Here is a 27,560-nt window from a genome sequence, read left to right on the forward strand (position 1 = left end):
TATATGACGTATTAAGAAGATTCTGAACAGAGATTGCCCCAACATGCGCACCGTCGGCAAATATTGGTCCATGCATTTACTTCGTCAGACAATTAGTGTTAGGATTCATAGGAACTATGCCTTCTTTATTGTGTTAAAGTGCTCTTCAAAAATTAGTGATGTCATTATTACTTTGTGAAAATTGTATACACAAGTGTTTTGTTAATAACAAAATAAAAGAACAAAATCTGATAAAATTCACAAATTATATTGATTGGATTAAACGGTCATTTGTAAATGGGTTGTAGGCTAGATTCAGAATAATGGTTAGGATCAGGCAAAGTGTTTGGTCCATGGTTTAAGCAGGAACATGATAGAGAAGGACTGGAATCAAGCCGCTCTCCTTTGACCCCATGCTCCAAGCCGCCGAAAAGTAATGCGCTAATTTGCAACTGTTGACCAGGTCGTGAGATAAAAGAGCGCATGAAATTTCAGGATTTAGAATTCCTACATCAGAAAATGGTATCACAGCAACTGTCTCTCTCTCTCTCTCTCTCCCTCTCTCTCTCTCCTATCCTTCTCTCTCCTTTTCTCCCCTCTCTCTCCGTCCTCATCCTCCCTAACTCTCTCTTTCTCTCTCTTCCTCTGGGGGGGGGGGCAACATCTAAAAAAGAAAGTACCTTTCTGCCGACCATTTTGTGATTGAAGTACATTTATTACACACACTTTTTGTAAAACTTGTAGAACCGTTCACCCAGGAGTATAAAATATAAAATCTAATTTTGATTAAAAGGCACCATAATTCTTACTTCAAAGGCAAAACATCATTCGAAGACAGAAACAAATTTGGCTGCAATAAATGTTTGACTCTCAAAAAGCTTGTTTAAGATACCGAAACACAAACGAAACGAAACCGATTCAATTGCTGGCCCCTATACATGGCTCTCTGAATCGGTATAAAGGCTGATTACAAGTACATTGTTCATGTACACCGAGTAGTAATTTTGCACACCGAGTAGTAATTATGAGTCAAGTCTTTTATCTTTAATCAGTGAAAATAAATTGAATATTCTCATTCAACGTCCATTTGTGATTCTGACATATTTGATATATATTTGTACAATAACACACTTTGCAATTGCCTGCATGGTTTCTCTTGCTCACTATCATATACTTGAGAGAAGTGAAATACATTATACTTCACAATGATATACCCTGCATTACTGAATTACTGATAAGATATATCACATTTCATGTGTTACCAAGATCGTCCACATATAATCAACAAACAATGAATATACTTCGATACAAACATGCAACATTTGAATTTTATCTTGACATTTAGAGCTGCGTTCAGTGCGTTGGTTTGATTAAAGCTTATCTGCCGTAGTTTACAGGAGGGATTAGACTGCCCTGCAAGGTCACTGGACAGGTGGTTATCTCATCAACTCAGCTCTCAGTTAACATAAAAAAAGAGGATCATGGGGGACCAATGGTCACCGATTAGGCATTGTTTGTTATATAGAGGGCGCAAGTAGCTACTAGTAGTGCGGTGGGCCTTTAATTTCAAGATCATTCCAATTATAGTCCAACCTGCTTTAGTGACCACCTGTATACAAAGACCACATGTCTATATATAAAGACCACTTTTCTGGTCTCCCTTATAGGTGGTCTTTACAGACAAGTTTCATGTATCTACAAGTCCAAGCTATTTTTTCTCATACCTTACCGATCACATCCAAGATTTTAGTATATCATATCATTGCATTAAATAGCCCACTTTGGCTTAGATCTGACAGAGTATGGAGTATGCAGTTAACAACTTAATTATTCATACTCCTTGCAAATTTGATATTTTTTGTGTGTTTTTTTGTAACTCAAGACTGAAACCTTTGATGAATATTTCAAAATGTAAGCTTAGATATATATCACATTCTCCAGAAATATGAATCGGGAAAAAAAATTGGTGAGGGTATGGATGATTTAGTTGTCAATTGTATTTGATGTCAATTTAGGTTCACAACTTCATTTTACTTAGTAATGTATGGATCATCATATGACTAAATATCTTTGACTCGCCAATACAGTTAATTCTGCAAATTTCACATTTTACAAGTTAATTTTAAGAATACATAGAATACAATATTAAATGGTAATATTATACAAACAATCAGGGCCTGTTGCAAAAAAAACTTATCAATGATGGTAACTTTACAATCAATGGCAACTACCATGGGAACAGGGCTCAAAAGCCAATCAAAATCAAGGTTTCCATGGTAGTTTCCATGGTAGTTACCATTGATGGCAAAGTTACCATTAATGGTAAGTTTTGTGCAACAGGGGTTACATGGCCCAGATGATAATTAGGATATATAGACCATTGTGGTTTACAATAATAGTGAAAGAAAAACAAAAATAGATCAAACCTCATAAATCATAAAACATAATTCATAAAACGTATGTTAAAGGTAAAGACCAGTTATGGTCATGCGATTGCATTGTGAAAGAAACGTTGTGGAATCGATCAGAAAAGGTTGATCATCTAGCATCTAGCATCTGCAAGGTTCTGGAATCATCAAAATGATAAGAAATTTGGCCCATTCTTCGTAAAGTTACAAGCCCTATACACAGAAAGATGTATATGGGACTACCCTATATCTCTCGCAGACCATGAGAGAAACAAATTTACCAAATATATGAATTAGTAGGCGGTTTCCCGGCAAATTTGTTATCATCATGTATTAGTCAAAACATATTCTTTCACAATGATTGGTAATAAGAGCTTCCATTTCATTTTTTGAAATTGGGGCGTTTCCAATACTGGTCTTTACCTTTAAAAGTAAGAAGGGCATCGACTCTGCGGCAAACTCCCTTTGGCACTTCAAAACAGGCCCATTTAGTGGCGGAATGTCAAATCATAGAGTTGGATATTAGATTAGGCAATTGAAAGAAACAGATTTAAAAAAATTCTCTCCCTCTCTCTTTTTTTTTTTTTTTTTTTTTTCATAGCTGGGTTAACTTTAGCATCATGTATTCTTTGGACTGGAGTAGATGGTATCTCTACCCTAAGTGCCTTAAGTACATTTACATGTAGATTTTATAAACACAGATTTTTATCTTTTTTTTTTCTTCAAATCATAAACAGCAAAGTTTTAACAAGAGAATGATGTCTTGTGATTGTATCACATGGTGCAATTAATACTCTCTTTGGCTTTCATTACAAATCCCCTTATACTCTTAAGGCTTGTTCAGATATGGCACGGTAATCCGCTGCAAAAAGGCCACTTCCTTTTTTTTTACATGTATATGAATGGCAACTGCGCGCAACAAAGAACTTTTGTGCTTATTCACCAAGCTCGGTTTATAAGATACATGTGAAGTGTATTACAATTTAACTCGTCATATCTGAACAGGCCTTTAATTTCTCTCTCTCAATCATCATATAAAAATATCTCTCTCTCTTTCTCTCCCAATTTCTCACCTCTTCTTAAAGGCCTGGGGGTGTGTTTCACAAAAATCCTAAGTAGAACTTAACTCTAAGTTGGACTTAAAAATTATGGACAGCCATTTGAGTCTTAAAATGAAATATATTCAAAAGCAGAAATTCAAGTATTTTATACTTTTTTTTATAAATTCCAAATCCAGAACATGAAATCTCCTTGATGATAGAAAATATGAATGATTTGAATCAACATTTTATGCCTTTCAAAATAACTTTTACAAAATATTTTCAAAGATGCTAACAGCTTTCCATAATTTTTAAGTCCAACTTAGAATCTTTCTGAAACACCCCCCAGTTTGCATATTACTACTGCTTTATAGAATTTCATCACACATAATTGTACTGAATTAAAAAAATGAAAAATAAAAAAAATAGGACAACAATATCCTTGCAGCATTGAAACATGTCATTATAACAACTTAAAGTTACATTTTTTTCTACCATCATCCTTTCAAGGCACAACAATGATTCATTAATACAAAATCAAAATCAATTTCTATACAAGATATACTGTAGATGTACATGAATACTTGCATATACTTCTCTATGTACATTACTTAAATGTATATGTAGCTCATTCAAGCAATCCTTTTCTCACACAAAAATAATTTGTCTATACACTATTCTATATCTAGAATAAACGAAAGAAAACTATAACTTGTATATATCAAACTATGTACTTTTACATATATTTTGATCTTTCTATTAAAAGACCCCTCCACCCAAAAAAAAATATATATATAATAATAATAATCATAATAACAATAATAAACTGATTGACAATCTTCATTCATGAAGAATTTTTATATTGGCAGAGAGGACACATTATCATGGCTCACAGCACAATAAAAATTTGGCAGATGGCAATCACAGATTTCTGAACATAATCTTTGGTATTTAAAATTGGCAGGATCGATCACACATGAATGATTGATTTCAATGCCATTAGCATATCATACATTTATCAATTTTTAAATTTAAACTGTCATATTCCCTTCACCTCACTGATATGTTCATATTTTTTAACGATTATTGAAGCTGTAAACTGTAAAGACTGTAAACAAAACGTTACATTACATTACATTTACACAACCATACATGCACCATGTTAGCACACAAATATTTGAGTTGCCTCCTTTTGTCATACAAGGTACAATGTCGCTTGAAAATGAGAAAAAACTTTCAGTTATCAGCAAAATATCAATAAAAATCAAAGTGTATAATTCCATTAGAGACATTCTGTCAATCTTGAAGGCTATTATATGCAAGAAGTACTAAAGCCTAGATTTTGTTTTGTTATATGAAAGCATGTGTATTGTTTATCATGTGACCGTACAAAAGTTATGATGAGCTATGACACTTAACGTAAGGTTGTAGAAAAATATAGAAGTTTTGTGATAGTGTCACATGGCATAACCGATTGAGCACAATCCCGTAGCCCTGTTCATATTGGCTGCTCATCGATGCGGTATTCACAAATATGAACAGAGCTTCTGAAAGACTCCAAACTCTGTAAAAAAAATCTTGCTTAGTCCCACCTACTGTACCAGCTGCACTGTTCAGTCAGCCATGGTCCCACTGGTTGAATTTCACGTTGCCTATTCAGTCATGATACCCTCCCTCAGCATGACAGTCTTAATAACGTCATACGCAGTAGCATCTTCTATCGTTGGTGGAATCTTCAGAGAGGAAAAAAAAATAAAGGATAAAATAAAATAAAGAGGATAATTTGATGAATATGAGTGCATCTCCAGTATGTCTCCACTTCTATTGACTGATTAGGAGAAAACTAGGAACAAATGATATTTCAGTTGACAACAATTTGGAGTCTTGTCAAAAAATATGTCAAAGTAGAATGCCATATTTCCAGGTTCAAGATTCCCATAGTGATTACAACTTTGAAAATTCATAACTTTCTTCTTGTTGCAATTCCATACAAACTTTCAGCATTGTGTTTATCTGATTTTTCTTTTTTCATCCGATTTAACTTGATACAAGGGATGGATTGGCTTGTAAGTGTAAGGCACTTAAAACCCATTAGGCCTGTTTTCATCAGCTCGAGTTTGCCAAATAACCCGCTATTTTAACCATCCCGATCGCAAATTAACCAGTTAATTTGCGTCTTTATCGGCCCACAGTCGCAATTAGCTAGATATTTGTTAGAGAAAATATCCTGAGAAATCTTGGTCTTGTTTCCAAAATATCCATTTGCACCCGGCTGAGCCAGTTTGTGATGAGCGTATCGGTCTGGTGAAGATGCAAATTCGAGCTTCGGGATAGTATCCCGAGTCTGAAAATAACGGGTTATTTGGCAAACTCAATTCATTGTTTGGTTATTGTAAACGTTCAGGTGGTGCAAACATGTGTGGTAGAAATAGGTGCATACTCTGTTATTTATTGGCTCGTTACTCCCCTTCGTTTTAATGTATTTCTTTTTCTTTCTTTTTTCTGTATTGTATTGTATTGAACTCGCAAACAATTATTTGTCAAATTACTGCCATCTTAATTTGAATTGTGTACCTCTCTCTACAGTAAACATTTTCTGTCCCTGTTATTTTTCAAGTCTCCCAGGAACCTATTCTTTACAAGATCTGCTTTTCTATACGTTTCTGCACATTTCACAGTTTGTACTTTTGTCTGGGTTTCCTTTAAATGATATTAGTTGTCAAACAAATGTGATAATTACCTTGTCAATTAATATAATATAATCATTTTTTTTAAATTATGAAACAATATGTCTTTTATGTATATTTTTTTATATCTGTATTATTTCTGCGTGTGAAATGTGAAATCAATAAACTCAAACTCAAACTCAATTGAGATGCATGCTGGATACATGTTCATTTAAGTTATGTAATCATTATTATTTTTCGCACCAATGGTACATTATTTGATACACATGTGGGGATGTTCTTTCCAAAAAGACAAACACAAGGTATTCATGGAACACCTCCATTGTGGCAGTGACCATTCTAAAATGCAACAACTTGGGACCTCTCAACTTTTGAAAGATCTGTGGATATTCAGGGATCATCGGTATACATGCTATCTCCGAAATGGTCTATTTGATTTATTATTTTTGTTTATTTACTTTATTTATTTATTTTATTCTTTTTTTCTTTTTATTTTTTTATTATTTTTTTTATTTAAAAATTATTTTTTTTTATTTATTTATTTTATTTATTTATTTTTATTTTTATTTTATTTTTTATTTCATTTTATTTATTTATTTATTTTTTTTTTGGGGGGGGGGAATTTAATATCTTCAAAGTCTTTGGGCATGATGGTAACCCTCTTGGCGTGGATGGCACACAGGATGGCAATCACCATCTAATTTTCTTTCTCAGGAGCGGTCTTAAATCAACCTTCGAAGAAAAAAAACCTACCTTGAAGTCTTCACCGTTGACCATCTTTGCGATTACTCCTCGAGTGATCTTTCCAGACCTAGTCCTGGGCAGCTTACTGACGATGACGGCCTTCTTGAAGAATGCGACAGGTCCCACGTTAGAGCGCACGGTAGCGATCACTTCATCAATGATTTGCTTCTCTGGCTTGTTAACATCTGAGTGAAATAAGAAACAAGAAACAACAAAATTTAAGGTAAGTGTTGCAGTGTTTTTTGAATTTTTGGGGTCTGGTTTTTGGTAGTTTACTGACGATGGCAGCCCTCTTAAAGAATGTGACAGGTCCAACGTTAGACCGCACGGTAGCGATCACTTCATCCATGATCTGTTGCTCAGGCCTGTGTAATGTCTCACATGAAAAACACAACAACATGTAAAAAAAGGTCAGTGTTAGAGTATGCTGATAATCTTGAGGCCTGCATTATGTTATAGAAAATTTATTATTTACAATGCCCTCCTTAAAGAACGCCACAGGTCCAACGTAAGCCTCGTAGTCAACATTTGCTGAGTCCTAAATCTGATCATAAAAACTATTTTAATTTAACACAATCAACCATCAATGAATTTCTTACCACTGAACTGTGATATTCTTTTTATATATATATAGGAGAGAAGCTTGAGTTCTGGGAAAGGCGGAAGTCATCTGTGAGCTTTTTTCGATTTTGTTATTTTTGTTTGGAAGACTATCAAAGAAGCATACAGTGACTCTTAGCAAGACTGGGCCAATGTCTTATCATTTTGATGATTTCAAACTTCACAGCATTCACCAATACGTATGTGCTATGCAATCAAACCTTCCAATCACTCCCAAGCAAATAATGATAATAATAAGTCTTATTTACCTAGGGTAGCCTCATCAGTATTAATACCATTCTCCCTGACTGCCCTGCAATCATATTATTACCCTGGCTTTAGCCGAGCTACCATGAAAAGGTGCTCAAGCATTCAAGGAACTTCGTTATCATTTCCCTATCTAAAATTATGTTCTTCTTTATAGCCCGAAATAAATTCCGCTATTTTTATAATTCCTATTTTGTCACGCTACATACCACACGTTTGTGTACTTGTAATGTACACAAAATGTAAATATTTCTAAAAAATGAAAGAAATCCATGTTTCACTGAATGAAGTCATACAGTACATTCTGTGGTAGATGACCCAGGCATGACCTTTTTCTAAACCTCCCTTTTTCCTCTCCTTTTTCTTTCCCTTCCTTTTATTTTCTTTTGTTCAGTCTCTCTCTCTTAATCTCTCTTTCTCACTTTCTCTCACTCTTTCTATCTATCCCTTTCACTCTCACTCAATTTTCGATCTGGACATGTATACTACTGTACATGCGTCTATACATTTCTTTCATGTCTCTTCTGCCCAAACATCCTCTCCCCCTTTTTTCATTGCCCCCCCCCCTCTTCCTCTCTCCATCTCACGCTCTTTTAATGCATTCTATTGTGCCCTGGATTTTTCTCTTTCTATCCATCTCTCTTTCCCTCTTTCTCAGTAACCCTATCCTCCCCTACTTTCGTATTCTTTGCTTTTTTTTCCCTACCCCTTTTCTCTTATTCTCTTTCTCTCTTTCTTTCTGTCTCAATCTCTCTTCTCTTCTCTCTTTCTCTCTCTTCTCTCAATCTGTAACCCTCTCTCATACTATCTCATCCTTTGCTTCTCTCCCTACTCCTCTTTCATGTTCTTTCACTCATTCTCTCTCTCTCTCTCTATTTCTTTCTCTCTCCTGTTATCATTTATATTAAAACAATATCCCCTTAACAAAACAAAACATAAAGAAAGTGCATCAAAGTGCAAACACTGATAAAAACTTATCGCCACAAAGTCCTGTTCTTTTTTTTTCTACCCGCCACGAGACTCCCGATACTATCACGGGCAACATGCGTACATTATCTCTCCCCAGCGGATCCTAGAGATGACAGTTTGCATATCAAGATGGTTATCTACCGGCTCCCAAATACCATGGAGACCAGATGAGGATCGCCCGCTAACGTAACAACAAATATCATTCCAGATTATACCGTATTTCCATAATTTTGTCAGACTAGATTTGCACTGTAGGCTTAACACATGTACATTGTCACTTTGTGTGAGTGTATGTTGAAGACCTGAACTTAAGATGGGCTTTGGGCAAACAGGGCGGTGTTTCACAAAGACTAAGGTTGACTTAAGTTGGACTTAACTATGGCAGGCCATTCATGCCACTGTTTGCTCTCACCATTATGATATTTAGAAAATATATTTTTCTTTAATAATGAATTATCCATAAATGTAAATTCTGTAGATTTTTGACCATGATTTGTACGTCCCTTGATCGACCAATGCCAGTTAACGGTGAGAGCAAACAGTGGCATGAACGGCCTGCCATAGTTAAGTCCAACTTAACGTTGATCTTTGTCTTTGTGAAACACCCCCCTGGAAGATTCGCACCCTCTTCTTTTTTTTTTTAACACTGTAAGCTGTGGGAACCGGTATGTTAAAATTGACATCCCTTGTGTTTGAGAAAAAGGTCGCATACAAATATTCTGAGGTGAGGTGGCTCATATGAATTGCATCCACCAGATTACCACTATATGTAACAAAGAATTGTACAGTAAACATTTTCAGAGCCCTTTTCTCGACAGCCTTTGCAAGAACTTTACATTTCAGATCTTCGCAATAAAATTGATGGGTTCAAAGATGTCAAAGGAAGATAAATGTGAATGTGCTTGATATCTACTTCATGAATTTGATCAGATTAAAGGTAATGCAAAGTTCGGGGAAATTTTGAAAATTGGATGGATAGTAATTCTTTAAAATGTTGATATATTTGGATGTCCCTATGGATGTCTTACATGCACTAGAAAATCTCGCCCCTAAAACACTTCTGCTTTTGAGAAATTGAATAACCAAAATTTACTGGTGCTCCTGGTAAATTTCAAATATTTCAAATAGCGCCAAAGGCCATTCCATGGTAGCTGCGACCATGAAAATCTCAGAATATGCAGTTCTGATATATAATTTCCAAACAGGAATAGCAAATCGGTCAATTGTAGTCAAGAAACATTGTTTTAAAGCTAATTCTTGACAGGGAGCTATACAACATAAAGAGTTTATTATTTACAATTTCATCACTTTAGACTCGATTTCAACCGCGCATTCATGACCCCATACCAAAACTTTGTATTACCTTTAAGTATGACTGTAGTGAGATAAATTAGAACTTTAACGAGAAATTCACTTATTATATAAAAAGAAATATATGGTTCTACCCAAGGGTTCATTTAGAAGCATCAAATAAAGATTGAACCCTTTTGCGACAATCATTCCAAACTTCGTAGTTTGACTCAATAAAGGTTGATTCAGACCCCCCCCCCCCCAACCCCCAACAAAAGAAAAAATGCCAGATGCATTGGTAGTATGAGAAAGGGAAAACATTTCTGCACACACTGCATCCATGTTTGTTTCATAATGATGCCTGGAATATTTTAAAGGAAAATCCTTAAATTAGCAACATCTTGAGAGATTCTAAATCATTGTTTTTGGATCAAATTTGCATTTTTTTTCTTCAAAATGTTGATATTCTTCCCCATGTCAATTGTTTTTACAGACATAACACTTTATTTTAACAAAATATCAATAAAAGAAAGAAAATATCAATGTTGCCAATTTAAAAAACAGCATGTGATCAATTTAGCCCTAGAACTAAATTCTGTCCTGAAAGGGCTAAAGTTCTAAGGAGAGAGAACATGTATGTTTCCAATAAAGTAGCTTTGACACTTTTAAAGGTACTATGTCCCATTTGCAGGCCAAAAAAATGAAAAGTTAAATTCCAACTGCATTTGAAAGATAATACTAATTTAGAACTTCCCTAAAAAAGGTGGGGCTTGAAAATGTCTTCAAGTGGGAAAATAACGACTATTAGTTGTCAAATCGATTTTAGGGCTATAGAGCCCAAAAGTAATAGTCTTGATTTTCAGACAATTGTACCAAATGGTCATACATGTACGTTATATGCTGTGCAAAGATTCAATCAGTTTAATCTTGGCCATCACAAGAAGTGGGTTATTGATGCAGACAAATGCTCATGTACCCTTTACAACTCTTTTCATGTATGTTATTACCAAAGAAGAAAAAAAGCCAGTCAGTCACTCAATAGTGTCTGACAGTGAAGTCTAGAAAGTAAACGGGTTTCCTTGCATAATTCGAGTATGAGGACACTGCTAACGTTTAAATTTCACAGATAGGACATACATGACATATTCATAATTCCTGCAAAGTTCTACAGAATTTGAGGTTGGCTGCAAAAGGGACATAGTACCTTTAAAATTCTGAATCCAACATTTGTAATAAACATTGGATGATCCACAAACATAAATAGTGAGATAAAGCATATTAAATAAAAAAAGATGTCACTCTGTGCCCCTTACACATGTTGATTTAACACTTCAGTTTTTTTAAGTATTAGTAATATTATCACATAGACAAGATATGAAAAAGAATGTCAATATTTATTTTTTCTCTTGAACAATTTATATTCAGAAGCCAGACGTGTCATTTTTCTTTGACTTTGCTGCCTATGAAAGCTACATATATAAGGGCTTGAAACTTTATCTGTATACGACACGATTACATAAAAATACCAGTATGTATCATTATTTGAAGTAAACTGTAAATACTAAAATAGGATGTCTGTCGGTACTCCAAATATTGAACCAGGTATAAAAGGGCACTTTGATCATAAGATTTTAATGATATCAAATATGTACACTCATCTCTACTTTATATTCATTTGGGTTTTATTACCACTTCATATAAGGGGTAGAGATAATTTTGTTGTTTACTGTTTGCACACCCCATGCATGTACATGTCATGTATTAATAAATGATGCTATGTGCATGTACATGTAGGTCACACACATATGCCTTTGCTGTCTGATTTAAGGTAAAAACCAGTTATGGTCATGCGATTGCATTGTGAAAGAAACGTTGTGAAATCGATCAGAAAAGGTTGATCATCTAGCATCTAGCATCTGCAAGGTTCTGGAATCATCAAAATGATAAGAAATTTGGCCCATTCTTCGTAAAGTTACAAGCACTTTACACAGAAAGATGTATATGGGACTACCCTATATCTCTCACAGACCATGAGAGAAACAAATTTACCAATATATGAATTAGTAAGCAGTTTCCCGGCAAATTTTTTATCATCATGTATTAGTCAAAACATATTCTTTCACATGATTGGTAATGAGAGCTTCCATTTCATTTTTTGAAATTGGGGCATTTCCAATACTGGTCTTTACCTTTAATACCTGCTGCTGTTTAAAAACCTATTCAGAGTTTTCAGACATGTTGAACCACCAATTACATGTACATGAAGAGCAACAAGGAAATTTTTTCTACCTTGGGAGGGGGTAAATAAATTCCAATCAAATCTGTATATTAAGGCCATCCAAGGGAAACAAAGAAAGTGGCCACTGTAGACGGGTGGCCATTCTAGACAGGTTCTAGAACACACATTTGTATCTTGAGAGAGACAAGTTACATAAATAGATTGGCCTATGTACATGTATCTATTTTCTCATGTTTAAGCCAGAGAAACCAGTCCTTATGAATGGTGAGGGGGTTCACTATGAAGAGCACTCTAACAATAAGCTCTTGTACAAATAAATAAAGGTACAATCTCACTGATATTTTGAATAGAGCTCTGCCAACAAAAGAGTACTTATTCTTTCACTGGTTTATCCCCCATTAAATGACTAGCAAGGTTGTCAGTATTAACTTGAAGTCTTGAATAATACTAATAATTTGATTATTTAGGAGTGCTAAAAACAAACAGTAATAGCGCTGTGATACCGCTTTATTATAAAATAACATTTTGTGCAGACAAACATCAAACTCACTAAACACACATGTACGAATATAAATGAGGAAAGAAGTAGGTTTTCAGAGATATTGTGAAAATGGCAAGGCAGGTTAATACTCTGGTCGAAAAAAGGAGATGCCGTGAAAACGCTTTTTGATCGATGATATTCTGGATTAAAGAATCTACGGCAACCAACTAGCTTTTCCCCTAAACATTTGATGGAATACTTCCATCATTTTTCCGTCACTCTATAGTTGACCTTTATAATGTGTCAGTGAGTCACTTAATTCATTTGACCCTCGCCACTGTAACACCTTTTATCTGGAGGCGGGGGCAAAGTTCTTCTTCAATTAACATCCATAATTTGATTGTGGTAAATGGCATGAAAAATCACACACACACATCTTGGGTAACACATTGTGCCTGCCCTTGTCAAGAGAGGGAGACAAACGTGTCTCAGAACCTGGATTCAGTGAAAGTAAATCAGATTTTATGTAGAAAGGATAAGTAAGGCCTGTCTATAGTAATGGCTAAGACAAACTTACTACACGCTCTAATGCAAGTCATTTCCATAAGGCCAGTTCATTATTCCTGTACGACATACAAGAATGGAAAATATCTTATAACTATTGAATGATAGTTAATGATTCCAGAAAGTACCCTTAGTCAATGGCCATACACATTATTGCAGGCCTGCTGTATTGATCAATTATAATTTTTTTATCAAATACATGGGTACAAGACGTAAAGTTAACAACTGACATATTCACTCCCTTAACAAGTTTTGTAATTTTTGTAATAGGTATAACAAACAAATTCCTGATCAATGTTTCTTGGGATCAAAGCTTAGGCCTACATCTAAAAAACAAAGTCCTTAGTTCAACGAATCCATCTTTCATTCTTGACTTACAAAAATCACAAAAAAGTCAAATTAACAACAGTATGGACAACAGTATGAATGGCCTGGAATTGTCAATAGATGCAACAACAACTAAAAAGAAGAAGGATTTTGACTTACTCTTCTTGAGAACACAGAGTCCGACTGGAACTTGTCCCTTGAGTTTGTCATTGACTGGAATGGTGCAACATTCTACTATATCTCCTTGTTCAACCATGGCCTGAAATATATATTGAACATAACGAGAAAAAAGCAATAAATTGAAAAGACAATAATATATTCACATCTGGTTGTTGTGTTACCATTGAAAAGAAAAGTATAAAACTACTTCATCTAATTCCTCTGTTCAACCATACCCTGAAAAATGACAATCATACAGTTGTAATAAATAAAGCTCTTATTTATAATACAGTATAGCGACATTGAACCCCTATTACACAAAACCAAATACATTTTGTTGATTAGTACAAATTAAACTTTCAAAAGCTTGGGTAGCCTGGTAGATGTTCAAAGTGTTGACTACTTGTTTTTGTTTTGTTAGGATAATGACCAAGGTGCAATCACCCTGGGTGCATGTGTGAAAAGCAGACAAGATTCTTACCTCTTCGATAGCACTTGCAGCGATACGATGTCCCGCAACGCTGATGACATCATCTACTCTGGCTTGAATTGCAATGTAACCATCTTCAGAATGGACACCTGCATCCATGGTGTCATAGTAACCCTAGATAGATGATAAACGATGATGATTGATAGTAATAATAGTAACAACAACAACAGCAATGAGGAGGAGCGGGTGGAGAAGGAGGAGGAGGAAAAGGAGGTCAAACAGGAGTTAGCCTACAACCTGTCTCTCTCTCTCTCTCTCTCTCTCTCTCCCTCCAACTCTCTCTCTCTCTATCCCTCTCATATTCTCACCCCCATCTCTACTCACTCTCTTTCTCTCTTCCTCACTCCCCCCTCCAGATTTCATTTAACATTAAGTCAAACAGGAGTTAGCCTACAACCCCTCTCTCTCCCTCTCTCTCCCTCTCTCTCCATCTTTCTCCCTCTTTCTCCCTCTCCCCCTCTCTCTCTCTCTCTCTCTCTCTCTCTCCCCCTTTACATTAAGCCACACAGGAGTCAGCCTACAACCTAAACCACAGCTGCAGACATGCACATATACAAAAGGTGCATGTTGTGTAATGACCGGAGCAAAATGGAAAACTAGAGCACAAGAGATGTTTAAACAATTAAAATTTCTCCCAGGAAGCATTACATTTATAAAGGAGATGTTTTCCTTCTACTTACTGGATATTTCTCAAAGTAGGTCTCGATGTACCTATCATGGCTGCCATACAGTGTGGTGAAGGCAGCTGGTGGGAGAGGCAACCTGATTGGAAAAAGATTGATACACCGAAGTTAAAGATAAGGTTGAGTTCTGGTCATGCGATTGCATTGTAAAAGAAACGTTGTGGAATCGATCAGAAAAGGTTGTTCATCTAGCATATAAGTATTGGTGTGTACTGCAAGGTTCTGGAATCATCAAAATGAAAAGAAATTTGGCCCAGTCTTCATAAAAATATACAAGCACTGTACACAGAAAGATGTATATGGGACTATGCACACGTGCGCGACACATGCGTTTTTATTTCTCACATCCCAATAGATAAACTAATTTACCAAATATATCAATTAGTAGGCGGTTTCCCGGCAAAATTTTTATCATCATGTATTATTCAAAACATATTCTTTCACATGATTGGTAATAAGAACTTCCATTTCATTTTTTTGAAATTGGGGCGTTTCCAATACTGGTCTTTACCTTTAACATGCTGCCAATCTGAAGATTTTATCCACATTTTTCTCTCAAGAAATGAGCTGGGTAACAATGCATTGGCACAACTGTTCACATTAAAAAAAAAAGCTCTGTAATATCAAAATTACAGTAATTGAAGGAGTTCACTTACTTGACGCAAATGTTTCCCAGTTCGCCACGAGGTGCCTCTTTGCCTGTCTGGTCCAAAACCCTCACTAGAAATGAAAATAAAGATATAATTTATTGTCAAGTAATACATCTATATATCCATCTATCTACCAACATTTTTCTATCCATTTATCAATCTATCCACCTACCGATGTTTATATTGATCTGTTGGTTTATATATTTATTTATCTATCTATTCATCTCGTTGTCTAATAATCTATTTATTTTTCAGTATCTGTACATCTATCTGTTCCCCAAAAACCTCCATACATGTAACTATCCCTCCCTCGATCAATCAAAATCTTGCTATAGAACTATATCTTTAGCCATCAATCTGTAGATTCATGGGTCTTTCTAATTATGTATCTGCCCATTTATCATCTATCTATCTGCCCATTTATCAATCAATCTATCAATCTATCCTTTTTTCAATTAATTCACCCATAAATTGATCTATCTATCCATGCATATATCCATTACTCTATCCAGTTGTCCACCTATCTACCTATCCATCTATCAATCCACCAAGCAATCTATCTATCCATTTTACCATCCCATCCAGGCACAGGTTTTCCAATAACACCATGTCTAGGACACAGATCTTCTCCTAATCCTAGATGTGTACCTTTCCTTTATCCATCTCTATGTCTATCTATCCATCCATCTATTTATCCATTCATCAATCCATCTATCCATCAATCTTTCCTTCTTACCATCCCATCCAGGCACTGGTTTGCCGGTCACACCATGTCTTGGGTATAAGTCCTCTCCCATTCCTACAGCTGTGTGCGTCATTGCCCATCCAGTTTCTGTGAAGTTCAAATGTCACAAAGCTAGATTATCAATATTTCCAAATAATATCATCAATGCACAGGCAAGCCCAAGCCTAGTCTTCATGCACAAACCCTTGTCCTTTGTGTTGAGGAATAGTGTCTGCACTTTTAGACTAGGTTGAGAGCATACTGCATAGACTTTGTACTTGAGCTGCTCCAGATAAGCCAGAAGACTGACATATCTAGGCTCTGCTCAAGGCTTTAAGAATTGTGATAAAGTGTCAAAATAGAGACTGTGCTTACAGACTAGTCCAAGCTAATCCCAATCTGTGAAATCATAAAAGCTACAAAGAGATTATCAACATTTCAAAATTATAACCAGTACAAGCCAAGGGCAAGACAAAGTTCTATGGTATTTTAATACAAGTTTTTCCCTGATTTCTACGTATATTCATGAAACGAGAATAGGATATAAGATGGTCAATGACTTCAATGTTGAACTGACCTGTCTGCCACCAATGGTCAATGATGGGGACGTTGAATACATCTCGGCACCAGTGAAGCGACTCGCGGTCAAAGATCTCACCAGCCACATACAGATATCTAAATCTACAAACATAAAATGAGCAAAGCTAATGAACTAAACTGAAGTTTCATGGTTAAATCAAATGAAACAAGAAATTATAAAATAAAATATTTAAAAGAACAAATGGGAAAGAATAAATCTCTAAAACATGTGCACAATAAAGGCTTGTTCGGACTCTGCAAAAAGCTGCATTTTTAAAAGAAAACACAAAGCGTGCTTCCCTTCACATTTGTTGCAGGCATTCATTTATATTGTTGTGGTTCACATCGTCATATCTGAACGAACCTTAAAGGGAATTCATTTTACTGAGGGGACAAGAAAACACATTGATAATGCAAAACAAAACGACAATAAGAAGAGGAAGAATGCCAATCTACTCAAATAACACAATAAAATCTAGGTTTTCTTCACATTAAACCATGCTTATTTTCTACACGCACTTATAAAATGCAGATTATGTATAGGACTTTACAAAATGCCATTCAGGCATAAAAACCTATCTTTTGGTGAAATCTCATATTCTACAGGGATGATCAACTTCATTATTTTGAGGGGGGGGGGTTATGGTATCTCTTGTAACAGACAGCTGCTCCTTGAATGCCATTTGAATTGTCTTTTCTACCAGCACACTTAAAGATAAACATTTCCTGACGACATTTATTTTGGAAAGTTCACTTCCTTACTTCTTTCTTTCCCCTCAAAAGGGAAACATTTCAATACACTGAGCCAAGTTGAGCTGCAAATTTTCTATCTACGAAGCAAAGCTAAAGCTGTCTATGAAGCTATCTAAAGCTATCTACGAAGCAAAGCTATGGTCTTGATCACTTACTTATCTCTGGAGTACTTCTTGGCCAGGACAGCGTCGGGGTCTTCCTTGATGATGGCCCTGAGAGCCGTTGGAGCGGTGAACATGGACACAACGTTGTGCTCGTTCAATACCCGGAAGAAGGCTCCGGCATCGGGCGTGCCGACCGGCTTACCCTGAGAGAGAGGACAAGGAGCAGGGATGCCAGTTAGAATTGATCAGAGGGCTTGAAAATCACCTAGAATGAGCTTTTTTGTACACAAAAAGGCCTGAACTATGGTCTGAAAATAACTTGCCAGGGTCTGAAATCAGGCTATTGTCTGAAAACTGGCATTCCTGTGAAATCTGTCTATAAAGACCACCCAAGGGAGACAAGAAAAGTGGTCTTTGCAGACAAGTGGTCTTTATGTACAGGTTTCTTTAGTGAATTTTTTAATGAGAAACCATCTTCAAGCTCTGGCATCGGGCGTGCCAACCGGTTTACCCTGAGAGAGGGAGTGAGAGAAGTGATGGTGGAGTCTATTTCAGTTTTACTATAAAAACTACCCAAGGAAGACAAGAAAAATGGCCATTATAGGCTCCTGCATCTGGCATGCCAACCGGCTGACCTTGAGGGAGGGAGGGAGTGAGAGAAGAGAGGTGACGTTGGAGTGTATTACAGTTAATAAAGTCAAACCTGTCCATAAAGACCACACAAGGGAGACATGGAAAGTGGTCTTAACAGGCAGGTGGGTGGTCTTTATGTACAGGTTCCTTTAGTAGACGTTTCAATAAGAAACCATTTTCAAGGGAAACAACAAATGTGGTCTTTATAAACAGGTGGTCTTTCTATACAGGTGGTTTCTAAAGCAGGTTTGACTGTAGCTGTAAGACAGAATGGAGCAGGGAGGTTTAGACAACTTGCTTTTCAATCTGGCAATACATTTCTAAATCCACAGCTGGAAGACTTGCTATTAAATCTAGTTGTCTTTTTCGAAAATTTTGAAAGATCTGTGGTGAACAGACTCCAGTTGTGATTGCCTTCTGCCTTACGTCTGTCTTTTACTTGCTCTCTCCTACTCTCATTCTCTCTCTCTCTCTCTCTATCACTTTTTTATAAATATTTCAAGGTTTTCTTCCTTCCTTATGCCTTTCTTTCTTTCTTTCTTTCTTTCTCTCTCTCTCTCTCTCTCTCTCTCTTCCTCACTTCAATTTCTCCGTCATTTTTGTTCATCTTTCTCATATATATATCTCTTCTCTACCAATGTAGATACTGTTAACAACTGAATTATTCATACATGTACCTCTAGTAAATTTGATCTATCAATTTCTTCATTTACCTTATTGCACCCTCCCCCCCCCCCCCCCTCTCTCTCTCCCTTCCCCCTTTCTCTCTCTCTCTCTCTCTCTCTCTTTCTCACTCTCTGCTACCAACCTCATAGATAATAGTTGGATTCCTGTGTAGAAGTGAAGCATAGCAGATGTAAGAATGTCCAATAATGACTAAAGCCTCTCTCCCCTTCCCCCCCCCCCCCTTCTCTCTCTCTCTCTCTCTCTCTCCCTCTCTCTCTCTCAATTCTCTTTCTCTCCCTGCTACCCACCTCATACATAATAGCAGTGCCTAGCAGATGTAGGAATGTCCAACAATGATATTACCTCTCTTCCCTCCCCCCCCCCCCCCTTTCTCTCTCTCTCTCTCTCTCTGTCTCTCTCTGTCTCTCTCTCATCTCCCTCTTTCTCTCTCTCTCTCCTCCCCTCCCTCCCTCCATCTCTCAATTCTCTTTCTCTCTCCCTGCTACCCACCTCGTACATAATAGTTGGATTCCTATGCAGAAGGGGAGCATAGCATATATAGGAATGTCCCACAATCCAACCCAGATCGGACGCAGCCCACCAGACCTCACCAGGCTCCATGCCATAGAGGTGCTTCATGGTCCAGTACAGGGCCACTACATACCCCCCGGTTGGGCGCATGGGAGCCTAGAAAAAAAGAGATAAAAAGGTTAAGCCAATGGAAAACCATGCAATACAACTAGCAAATCTGATTTTTGAATAACTTTGAAAAATAGCATTTGATATAAAAGATAAAGACCAGTTATGGTCTTCCGATTGCATTGTCAAAGAAACGTTGTGGAATCGATCAGAAAAGGTTGATCATCTAGCATATAAGTATTGGTGTGTACTGCAAGCTTCTGGAATTATCAAAATTATAAGAAATTTGGCCCAGTCTTGGTAAAGTTACAAGCACTGTACACAGAAAGATGTTTATGGGACTATGTGACACATGCGCGATATCTATCAGGTCCAAATAGATATAATAATTTACTAAATATATCAATTAGTAGTCGGTTTCTCTGCAAAATTTGTATCATCACATATTAGTCAAAACATATTCTTTCACATGATTGGTAATAAGAGCTTCCAGGGGGGTGTTTCCAAAACCGGTCTATTTCTTTAAGCCAATGGAAAACTATAAAATGCGACTAGGATCTGATTTTTGAATAATCTTGAAAATAGCTTTTGATATTAAGGTTCAGAAAACCTTATTTTAAGGATATAGCCATCTCTGTGGTACAACGTGCAGGAAAAGCCCAAATTGGCTATGAATCATATTGACATCAGACCAGTGTTGGGATGGTCTTCGATTTTGAAGCTGATTTGGCATTAATTGAACTGGAAGGTTTACAATGCACTGAGTTTTAACTTTTAGTATTCATTCCACTATTTAGAAACTAAATCAAGAAGATTATATTTGTTTAATGTCCATATCTGATGCTATTGTGATTTTATTACAAAAATCGGACCTCCGTTCAATTGCATATTCTGCGGCAGGCTTTAGTCAAAAGATTAAAGAAGAGCAGAGGTATTAACATTAAGATTGAGTTTATTAAAGTTTATTATATCAATTAAACACAGAGAAATAAGTAATACTAAATGGCCTATTGCGGGCCACCCTGTATACAGTACTCCCCAGGGGGGCCCATGAGAGCCTAGATCAAAAGTTTAGAGCAAGATCATGGTTTAGTCATAAAACAGTGGGGTCAAATTTCATGTACCAGCACATCAATTCACAACACTATCTAGTGCAATTTTGCAGACACCCCACTGAAACGCATGTATTAAAGGAATACACTTCTACATCCAACCCAACAGGTCTGGGCCCCATTGCATACATGTAAAACTTACCATTGATAGTAACTTTGCCATTAATGGCAACTACCATGGTAACAGGGCTCAAAAGCCTATCAAAATCAAGGTTTCCATGGTGACTTTGTCATCAATGGTAAGTTTTGTGCAATGGGCCCAGGTCTCTGCCTACTCCTGAAGAACTATCCTGTAAGGAATGTTCATTATCAAAGACTCCTCAACCGAATCATTCCTGAATGCTCTCCACTCATGAAGGCAAGGTCCAAGTAATTTCCAACTGTACCGTGACTCTCGCTGCACAGGACATTCACCTGGGTCGAGTGTGGCAAATGTAGATAAATGTCTTGCGGGACTCGAACCGTCAACCATTAATCCGCAGTCAGGTGACTTATCCACTAGACCACGACACCTCTAGCACTACCGGTATTGATGATGAACTTGATACTGCCGCAGCACCTACCTTAGGGGTACCTGTCGCCCCCGACGTGTGTAGAACATAGAGGGCGTCTGTCGCTTTGACCGGAACACAATCATGACCTTGGACCGAGGCGGTCAGCTCTGTCCAGGAGAAATCCCTGCCCGGTATAAACTTAGTGCTTTCAAACTGTGGACAGTGGCGAGAAAAAAAAAAGCGTTTATAGCGACCATATCTTTACCTTTGGTGTACCGGTTGTACCTGACGTGTGTAAGACAAAGATGGGGTCTGTCGCCTTGACCGGTACACAATCATGGCCCTTGACCGATGAGACAAGCTCTGTCCAGCAGAAATCTCTGCCCGGTATGAAGTTGGCAGTTTCAAACTGTGAACATGGGTAATATATAGGTGATAGTGAGGATGATGATGAACATGTGGATTATGGTAAAAGCGATAACAACAATTAGAAGATAATTTGAAGATTTAAATGTCTATACTGTTAACAGAACAAGTACGAGTTTCAGAGAGGTGAACATTTGAATAGTAGGGACAATGATGATGATGGTAAACATGATGACGATGACGGTGATGATGATGAGGATCATGATGATGATGATGATGATGATGAGGATCATGATCATGATGATTATGATGGTGGTGATGATGATGATAGCAACAACTACAAAAACAATAAAAACACAAGACTTATATACTTGTGAAGAAGTAATAAATTGACAGTGGTAAACATTTTAATGATAGTGATAATGATGATGATGATTAAACAGCAATAACTACAAAAGCAAGAACAACAAAACAAGACTTGTTTAGAAGTATTAAATTGACAGACTTGTGAAGAAGTATTAAATTGACAGTGGTAAACATTTTAATGATAGTGATAATGATGATGATGATTAAACAGCAATAACTACAAAAGCAAGAACAACAAAACAAGACTTGTTTATTTATATAAACATGTGAACGAGTGTGAGGTGGACAGTGGCAAATGTTCTATTGATAGTGATAATGAGGATCAGGATAAAGATGATGATGATGATGATAATGATAAGAGCCAAAAATATGAAAACACAAGACTTGTATAATTGTGAACAAGTATAAGGTGGTGGTCTGACTTTTAGAGCATCAAAAGTGTTTTTGATATTGAGGATGATAACTAAGATCATTAATATGATTTATAACGATAATGATGATGATTATGACGATGGCAACAAATCACAAAACAATAACAATGACACAAGACTTATATAACTGTGAACAAGTATGAGGTGATCTGTCTTTTAGAGTATTAGAAGTGATTATTTATATTGAAGATGATAATGAAGTTAGATCATTAATATGATTATAACAATATATGATGACGATGATGATGACGATTAAATAATGATGATGAATGGCACTATACCAAGTTTCAATAGTAGTCTCACCACAGTTCAACATTTGAACTTGATTAACAATGCTGTTTTGGAGAGATGCATTAATCAGCCCAATATCCTAACGATTTGGTTCTACCTCTGTGTCCTAAAATTATGAATTTCAACAGTTACATGTATGCACATTGCGTTCCAGACATGCTTTTCATACAACTCGGTTTTGCTCAGATACCTTTATAAAAAATGATCACTGAAGTCTCACTTAATACATATTCTTAGTTTTCAGACTATGACAGAGTGGAAAATACAATATTTAGGAGGAAAAGCCGAATCTCTTAGACCTTCATAAAACTGTGAACTGCTGTAATAGGTGTCATATTGGGTTTTATCGAGCTTTATTATCCTATTGTCGTCAACTTGAGGAGGACAAGCGGAATCCCTTAGACCTTTAGAAAACTGTGAACTGATGTTATTGTTTCATACTTGGTTTTATTGAGCTTTGGTATCCGATTGTTGTCAGATTGAGAAGGAAAAGCAGAATAACTTAGACCTTTAGAAAACTGTGAACTACTACAATGGGTTTCATACTGGGTTGTATCGAGATTTGGTATCCAATTGTTGTCAATTTGAGAAGGAATAGTTGAATCACTTCGACCTTTAGAAAACGATATAATGCTATAGCAGGTGTCATACTGGGTTTTTATTGAGATTCGGTATCCAATTGTTGTCAATTTGAGAAGGAAAAGCAGAATCACTTTAATAGACCTTTAGAAACGGTGAACTGCTGTAATGGGTGTGATACCGGATTTTATTGAAATTTGGTATCCAATTGTTGTCAATTTAAGAAGGAATAGCTGAATCAATTCTTAGACCTTTAGAAAACTGTAAACTGCTATAACGGGTATCATACTACTGGGTTTTTATTGAGATTTGGTATCCAACCTGCTGAATTTGACTGGATAGCTGAGACTTACGTTTGGTCTGTTGTAGATGATGCATGCCTTTGGTTTGGATTCGCACATATCGATGGCATTATCAAGAAGGCTCTTGTAGTCTACGATGCGCCCGGGCTCAACACCAACCGACGCTGAGACTATTACCTTAGGCTGTGGGGGAAAAGAAGACAAAAATGATGAAGCAATATTTTGTCTTTTTCGGTAGGAGGGGGCGGTAAACAGTTTGTGGGTATTGTTACATGTACACTTCTATGTAATGGGCTAAACAGTTGAAATTGTTGATAACTTAGTGCCACATTCTTGAAGGCAGCCCAAGTCAATTTATCGAAGGCCAATTGTTAGGTTTAAGAGTGCAATTGAGCCTTTTGGCAAGGATGAAGGTAAGGATTTATTTATTGAGACATAAGAGTCCGATCGTTTAAAACAACCCTCTTTTTTTTCCTGTTTTGACTAAAACCTTCTTAGGGTTGCCATTTGGGTTTCAGTCTATCATGTGAAGAGTTAGAATTAAATACAGTGTTCGGTCCAATGTTACAGACAGGATTTCAATTAGCATAAGACATTGACCTCTAAGCAATTAGCACTGGAATATACATTGTATGTCGTAGAACCCCTTTTCTGATTCTCATCTCTCTCCTCACCTGAACGTGATCTATCCAAACACCAGTACACGAATAGCTCCTATCCTGGCACATGCAAGCGTCGTCATTTATTCATTTGCTTATCATAGGTCCCACATGTAGAGATTTATTGAGGCATCAAAGTCTGATCAGTTTTAAACAATCTCTCTTTTTCTGTTTAGACCAAGACCTTATTTTCTACCCTCACCTTAACATGATCTATCCTAACAGACAGCTCCTTCGATGCAAACCCTCCAAAGACCAGAACATGAATCGCTCCTATCCTGGCACAAGCAAGCATAGCCATCACTGCTTGGGGAATCATAGGCATGTAGATGAGAACACGGTCGCCGTACTTCACCCCAGACTTCACCAACGCTGCAGCAAACTTGGAAACCTGCATGAAAAATAATAGCAAAAGATACCAGCGTAGGAAGTTCAGTTAATTCAAGTTAATTTCAATCACAATTTATTGGTAATGCACAAATACAGTTAACATCTTAATCATTCATACCCTTACCAATTTTTGTAATTTGTTTTTTAAAATGTGTGAAAAATTGATTCGTCACGATTTATGTTTCGTGAGAATGTGACATAGCAAAGCGTACATCTAAAAGTATTCAACAAAGGCTCTAATTCAATCAGTCCACCTTTTTTTTTTGAGGTTCGAAAAACACTGAAACCATCAAATTCACAAGGGGTATGAATAATTTAGTTGCTGACTGTATTTTAATACACTTTCTTTCTCTGGCTGTTTTCTTTTATGTTTGTTCATTTCCCTAGACTTTAATACTGTAAACATACACACTGTACAAAATAGGTTAAGAATTCAAAACATTATCTTATGAATGTTGATTTAAGAAAAGACATAATAATGTTTGATGACAAATAAAATCTTCCTATTTCAAATCAGCTTCATGTACACGTACAGGTGTATGCAATGTACGTGCAAAGTTCATTTTGATTTGAGATACATGTGTTTAATGTACTGTACATGTATGAATGCAAAGCTCTGCTATGTATCAAAATGATCTGCTTTCAAACATTAAATAATTATATCTTTTTTATACATGTTTATGGTGGAAGAAAGAGGAGCATGCCAACTAGGACAATAGGCTAATAAGTTAACATCAATTTGAGCAGCAAACTAGAACAGCTGAAGACAGGAAGTTATGGAGAACCTCGGCCTGAACCTGTGTCTCATATCAAGGTCCATTTCATTGTCGCCCAATTACAGTTCCTCCAATCTATAGGACACAGATACATGTACACCTGTACATGTAGATGTAGTTTATGGTGACTTTTGAATTGGCTTGATGAACATGTGGTGACCTCACAGTGGATATCAGTAAACATTTGGGCTTGATGTTTGCTATAAAGTAAATTCTTGGACGTGATCTGGATTATAAGACTTGAGCCTTAAAACTTAGCTACATGTACTACTACTGGGCTGCGTCTCACGAAACCATCATAAGTACAAGTTGAGCGACATCCCATTGAGACGTGTGTTAAACTTAAAACACGCGTTTCAAAGGGATGTCGCTCAACTTGTAATATGGCCTAGAAATGCTAGATGCATAAGAGCTGGCCCAGATACTTGAGGTATCCATTCGATGAGAATTTAAATTGATGTGCTACCTACCTCGTCTTGTAATTCTTTATAGGTTATCTTGGTGACACTGCCTGTGACGGGGCTGTCATGGATGATAGCGTCCTGATCACCGTAGCCCTCATCAACGTGACGATCAACGGCATTGTAACACATGTTCAGCTCACCGCCGACGAACCTGAGACAAGAAGACGAACAAACACACTCGTTTATGTAAACTATAAACAAACCTGCATGGTTACATTTGTCATAACACATTGCAGCAGTTTCTCTATGACCCTTCTACTAAGTTAATTAGAAAGTGGGGACGAAAACAGTAGCTGCAGGCAACAAACATCCAATGCATCCTTATTCAATACAATGTATCTGAATATGTTAAAAGATACAAAAGTATCAAGTGTAGCATTCCTAAGTACGCTTTTTGAAAATGCATTTTTCTGTGGAACAACTTTCATGTATGTGAACAAGTCTTGACTTTATTTGGGGAACTGCTTTGATTCAAATGTAGGCCTATCTTTTACCAAAACACAGAAAAACTGACTGGACAGCACCTGAGCTGAGCTCACATCCTGATGCAGGTATTTTGATCATTAAGTATCTTTGTTATTTTCTGGTCCCTCGTATTCCATGGCATATGGACAGAACGGGGGGGGGGGGGGGGGGGGGGGGGGGGGGGGGGGGGGGGGGGGGGTGTAATGCAAAAAGGAATTCTTCTTTCCAAGTTTAATTGCATGACTTTTTTTTAAATTTCAATGAATTTATAGTTATTTTTAAAGTGAGTAAAGTGAGTGAAAGAAAGAAATGGCCATACTTCCTTTTGAACTTGTTTTGGAGATGGACAGGTGCATGTAACAACAAACAGAAATTACATGTAAAATATTTCTTTTTTGAGGATTTTTCTATTTCAAATCATGACACGAAAACACCAATATTTTTTTCTCCACAAAAAAACTTATACTAGGCCTAGGGTACATTGTCATTAGGACTATAGTAATACTGTTATAGGACTTGGGAGTTACATGAATCCATCATCCTCTCGAAATCGTAATTTTTAACATTGAATTTGTTGACCACCTGTTGACCACCTGTTGACCTCAAAAGCCTATCAGTGCAGGGAGGTGACCAGTGTCATTCACACAAACAGCTGAACAAGAGTCCAAGACTTTTTCAAGTAGATCTAGATCTAGATCTAGAAACCTTTTTTTTTAATGATAACAGCCAAATTTAGAATCTACTTCAGTTATTGATGAAGTATCAAGCATAGTGTTTCCCCATCATAATTCTTCACTAAAAATAAAAAAAAAATTATTGAGCTTTTTTACCAGTTCGAGGCCGGTGATTGAGTCAAGTCCATCACCCGGTCCCATTTCTTGAACCACACCACCCGCTCAGCCTGTTCCGCCCAGAACTCTTCCGGTTGTGTAATGCTGTCTGCAAACACCTGCGGGTAAGTCGAATGTGTCGCGGTCGGCTGAGATTTTTGATGATTTCTCGAGTTTGTAGAAAACGACTGAGAAGCTGGAATGGTCCGCCTGAAATTCCTTAGTCCCATGATGGTTTTGCATGAGGCTGACCCATAGTTTGTGGCGAAAAGCCGTAGTTTTGACGACAGTTTTGCAGTAGCCATTGTGATGTTTCCTCGACACGCACGATCGAATGAACAATTACACGTTGGCCGCGCG

At 36.8% G+C, this 27,560-nt stretch overlaps 1 protein-coding gene and 1 long non-coding RNA gene across 2 annotated transcripts; one reads left to right on the plus strand and one right to left on the minus strand.

Annotated features, from left to right (window-relative positions):
- The first annotated feature begins 2,406 nt into the window (after positions 1 to 2,406).
- Positions 2,407 to 2,937, plus strand: LOC115925469. Its single transcript, XR_004064735.1, has 2 exons — positions 2,407 to 2,447; positions 2,820 to 2,937. It is a non-coding gene; the product is annotated as an uncharacterized LOC115925469 (long non-coding RNA).
- Positions 2,938 to 3,776: 839 nt separating this feature from the next.
- Positions 3,777 to 27,560, minus strand: LOC576970 (acyl-CoA synthetase short-chain family member 3, mitochondrial). Its single transcript, XM_030989371.1, has 15 exons — positions 27,201 to 27,560; positions 25,912 to 26,056; positions 24,478 to 24,666; positions 23,668 to 23,799; positions 21,547 to 21,690; positions 19,547 to 19,723; positions 17,789 to 17,940; positions 16,879 to 16,982; positions 16,314 to 16,409; positions 15,584 to 15,647; positions 14,925 to 15,006; positions 14,236 to 14,358; positions 13,755 to 13,854; positions 6,868 to 7,043; positions 3,777 to 5,160 (listed from the first exon to the last, which is right to left on the minus strand). Exons 1-15 carry the CDS (start codon positions 27,503 to 27,505, stop codon positions 5,080 to 5,082), a joined length of 2,070 nt encoding a protein of 689 aa, XP_030845231.1. The 5' UTR covers positions 27,506 to 27,560; the 3' UTR covers positions 3,777 to 5,079.

Source organism: Strongylocentrotus purpuratus, unplaced genomic scaffold, assembly GCF_000002235.5.
Source record: "Strongylocentrotus purpuratus isolate Spur 01 unplaced genomic scaffold, Spur_5.0 spur5_scaffold_18, whole genome shotgun sequence".
Classification (NCBI taxonomy): Eukaryota; Metazoa; Echinodermata; class Echinoidea; order Camarodonta; family Strongylocentrotidae; genus Strongylocentrotus; species Strongylocentrotus purpuratus.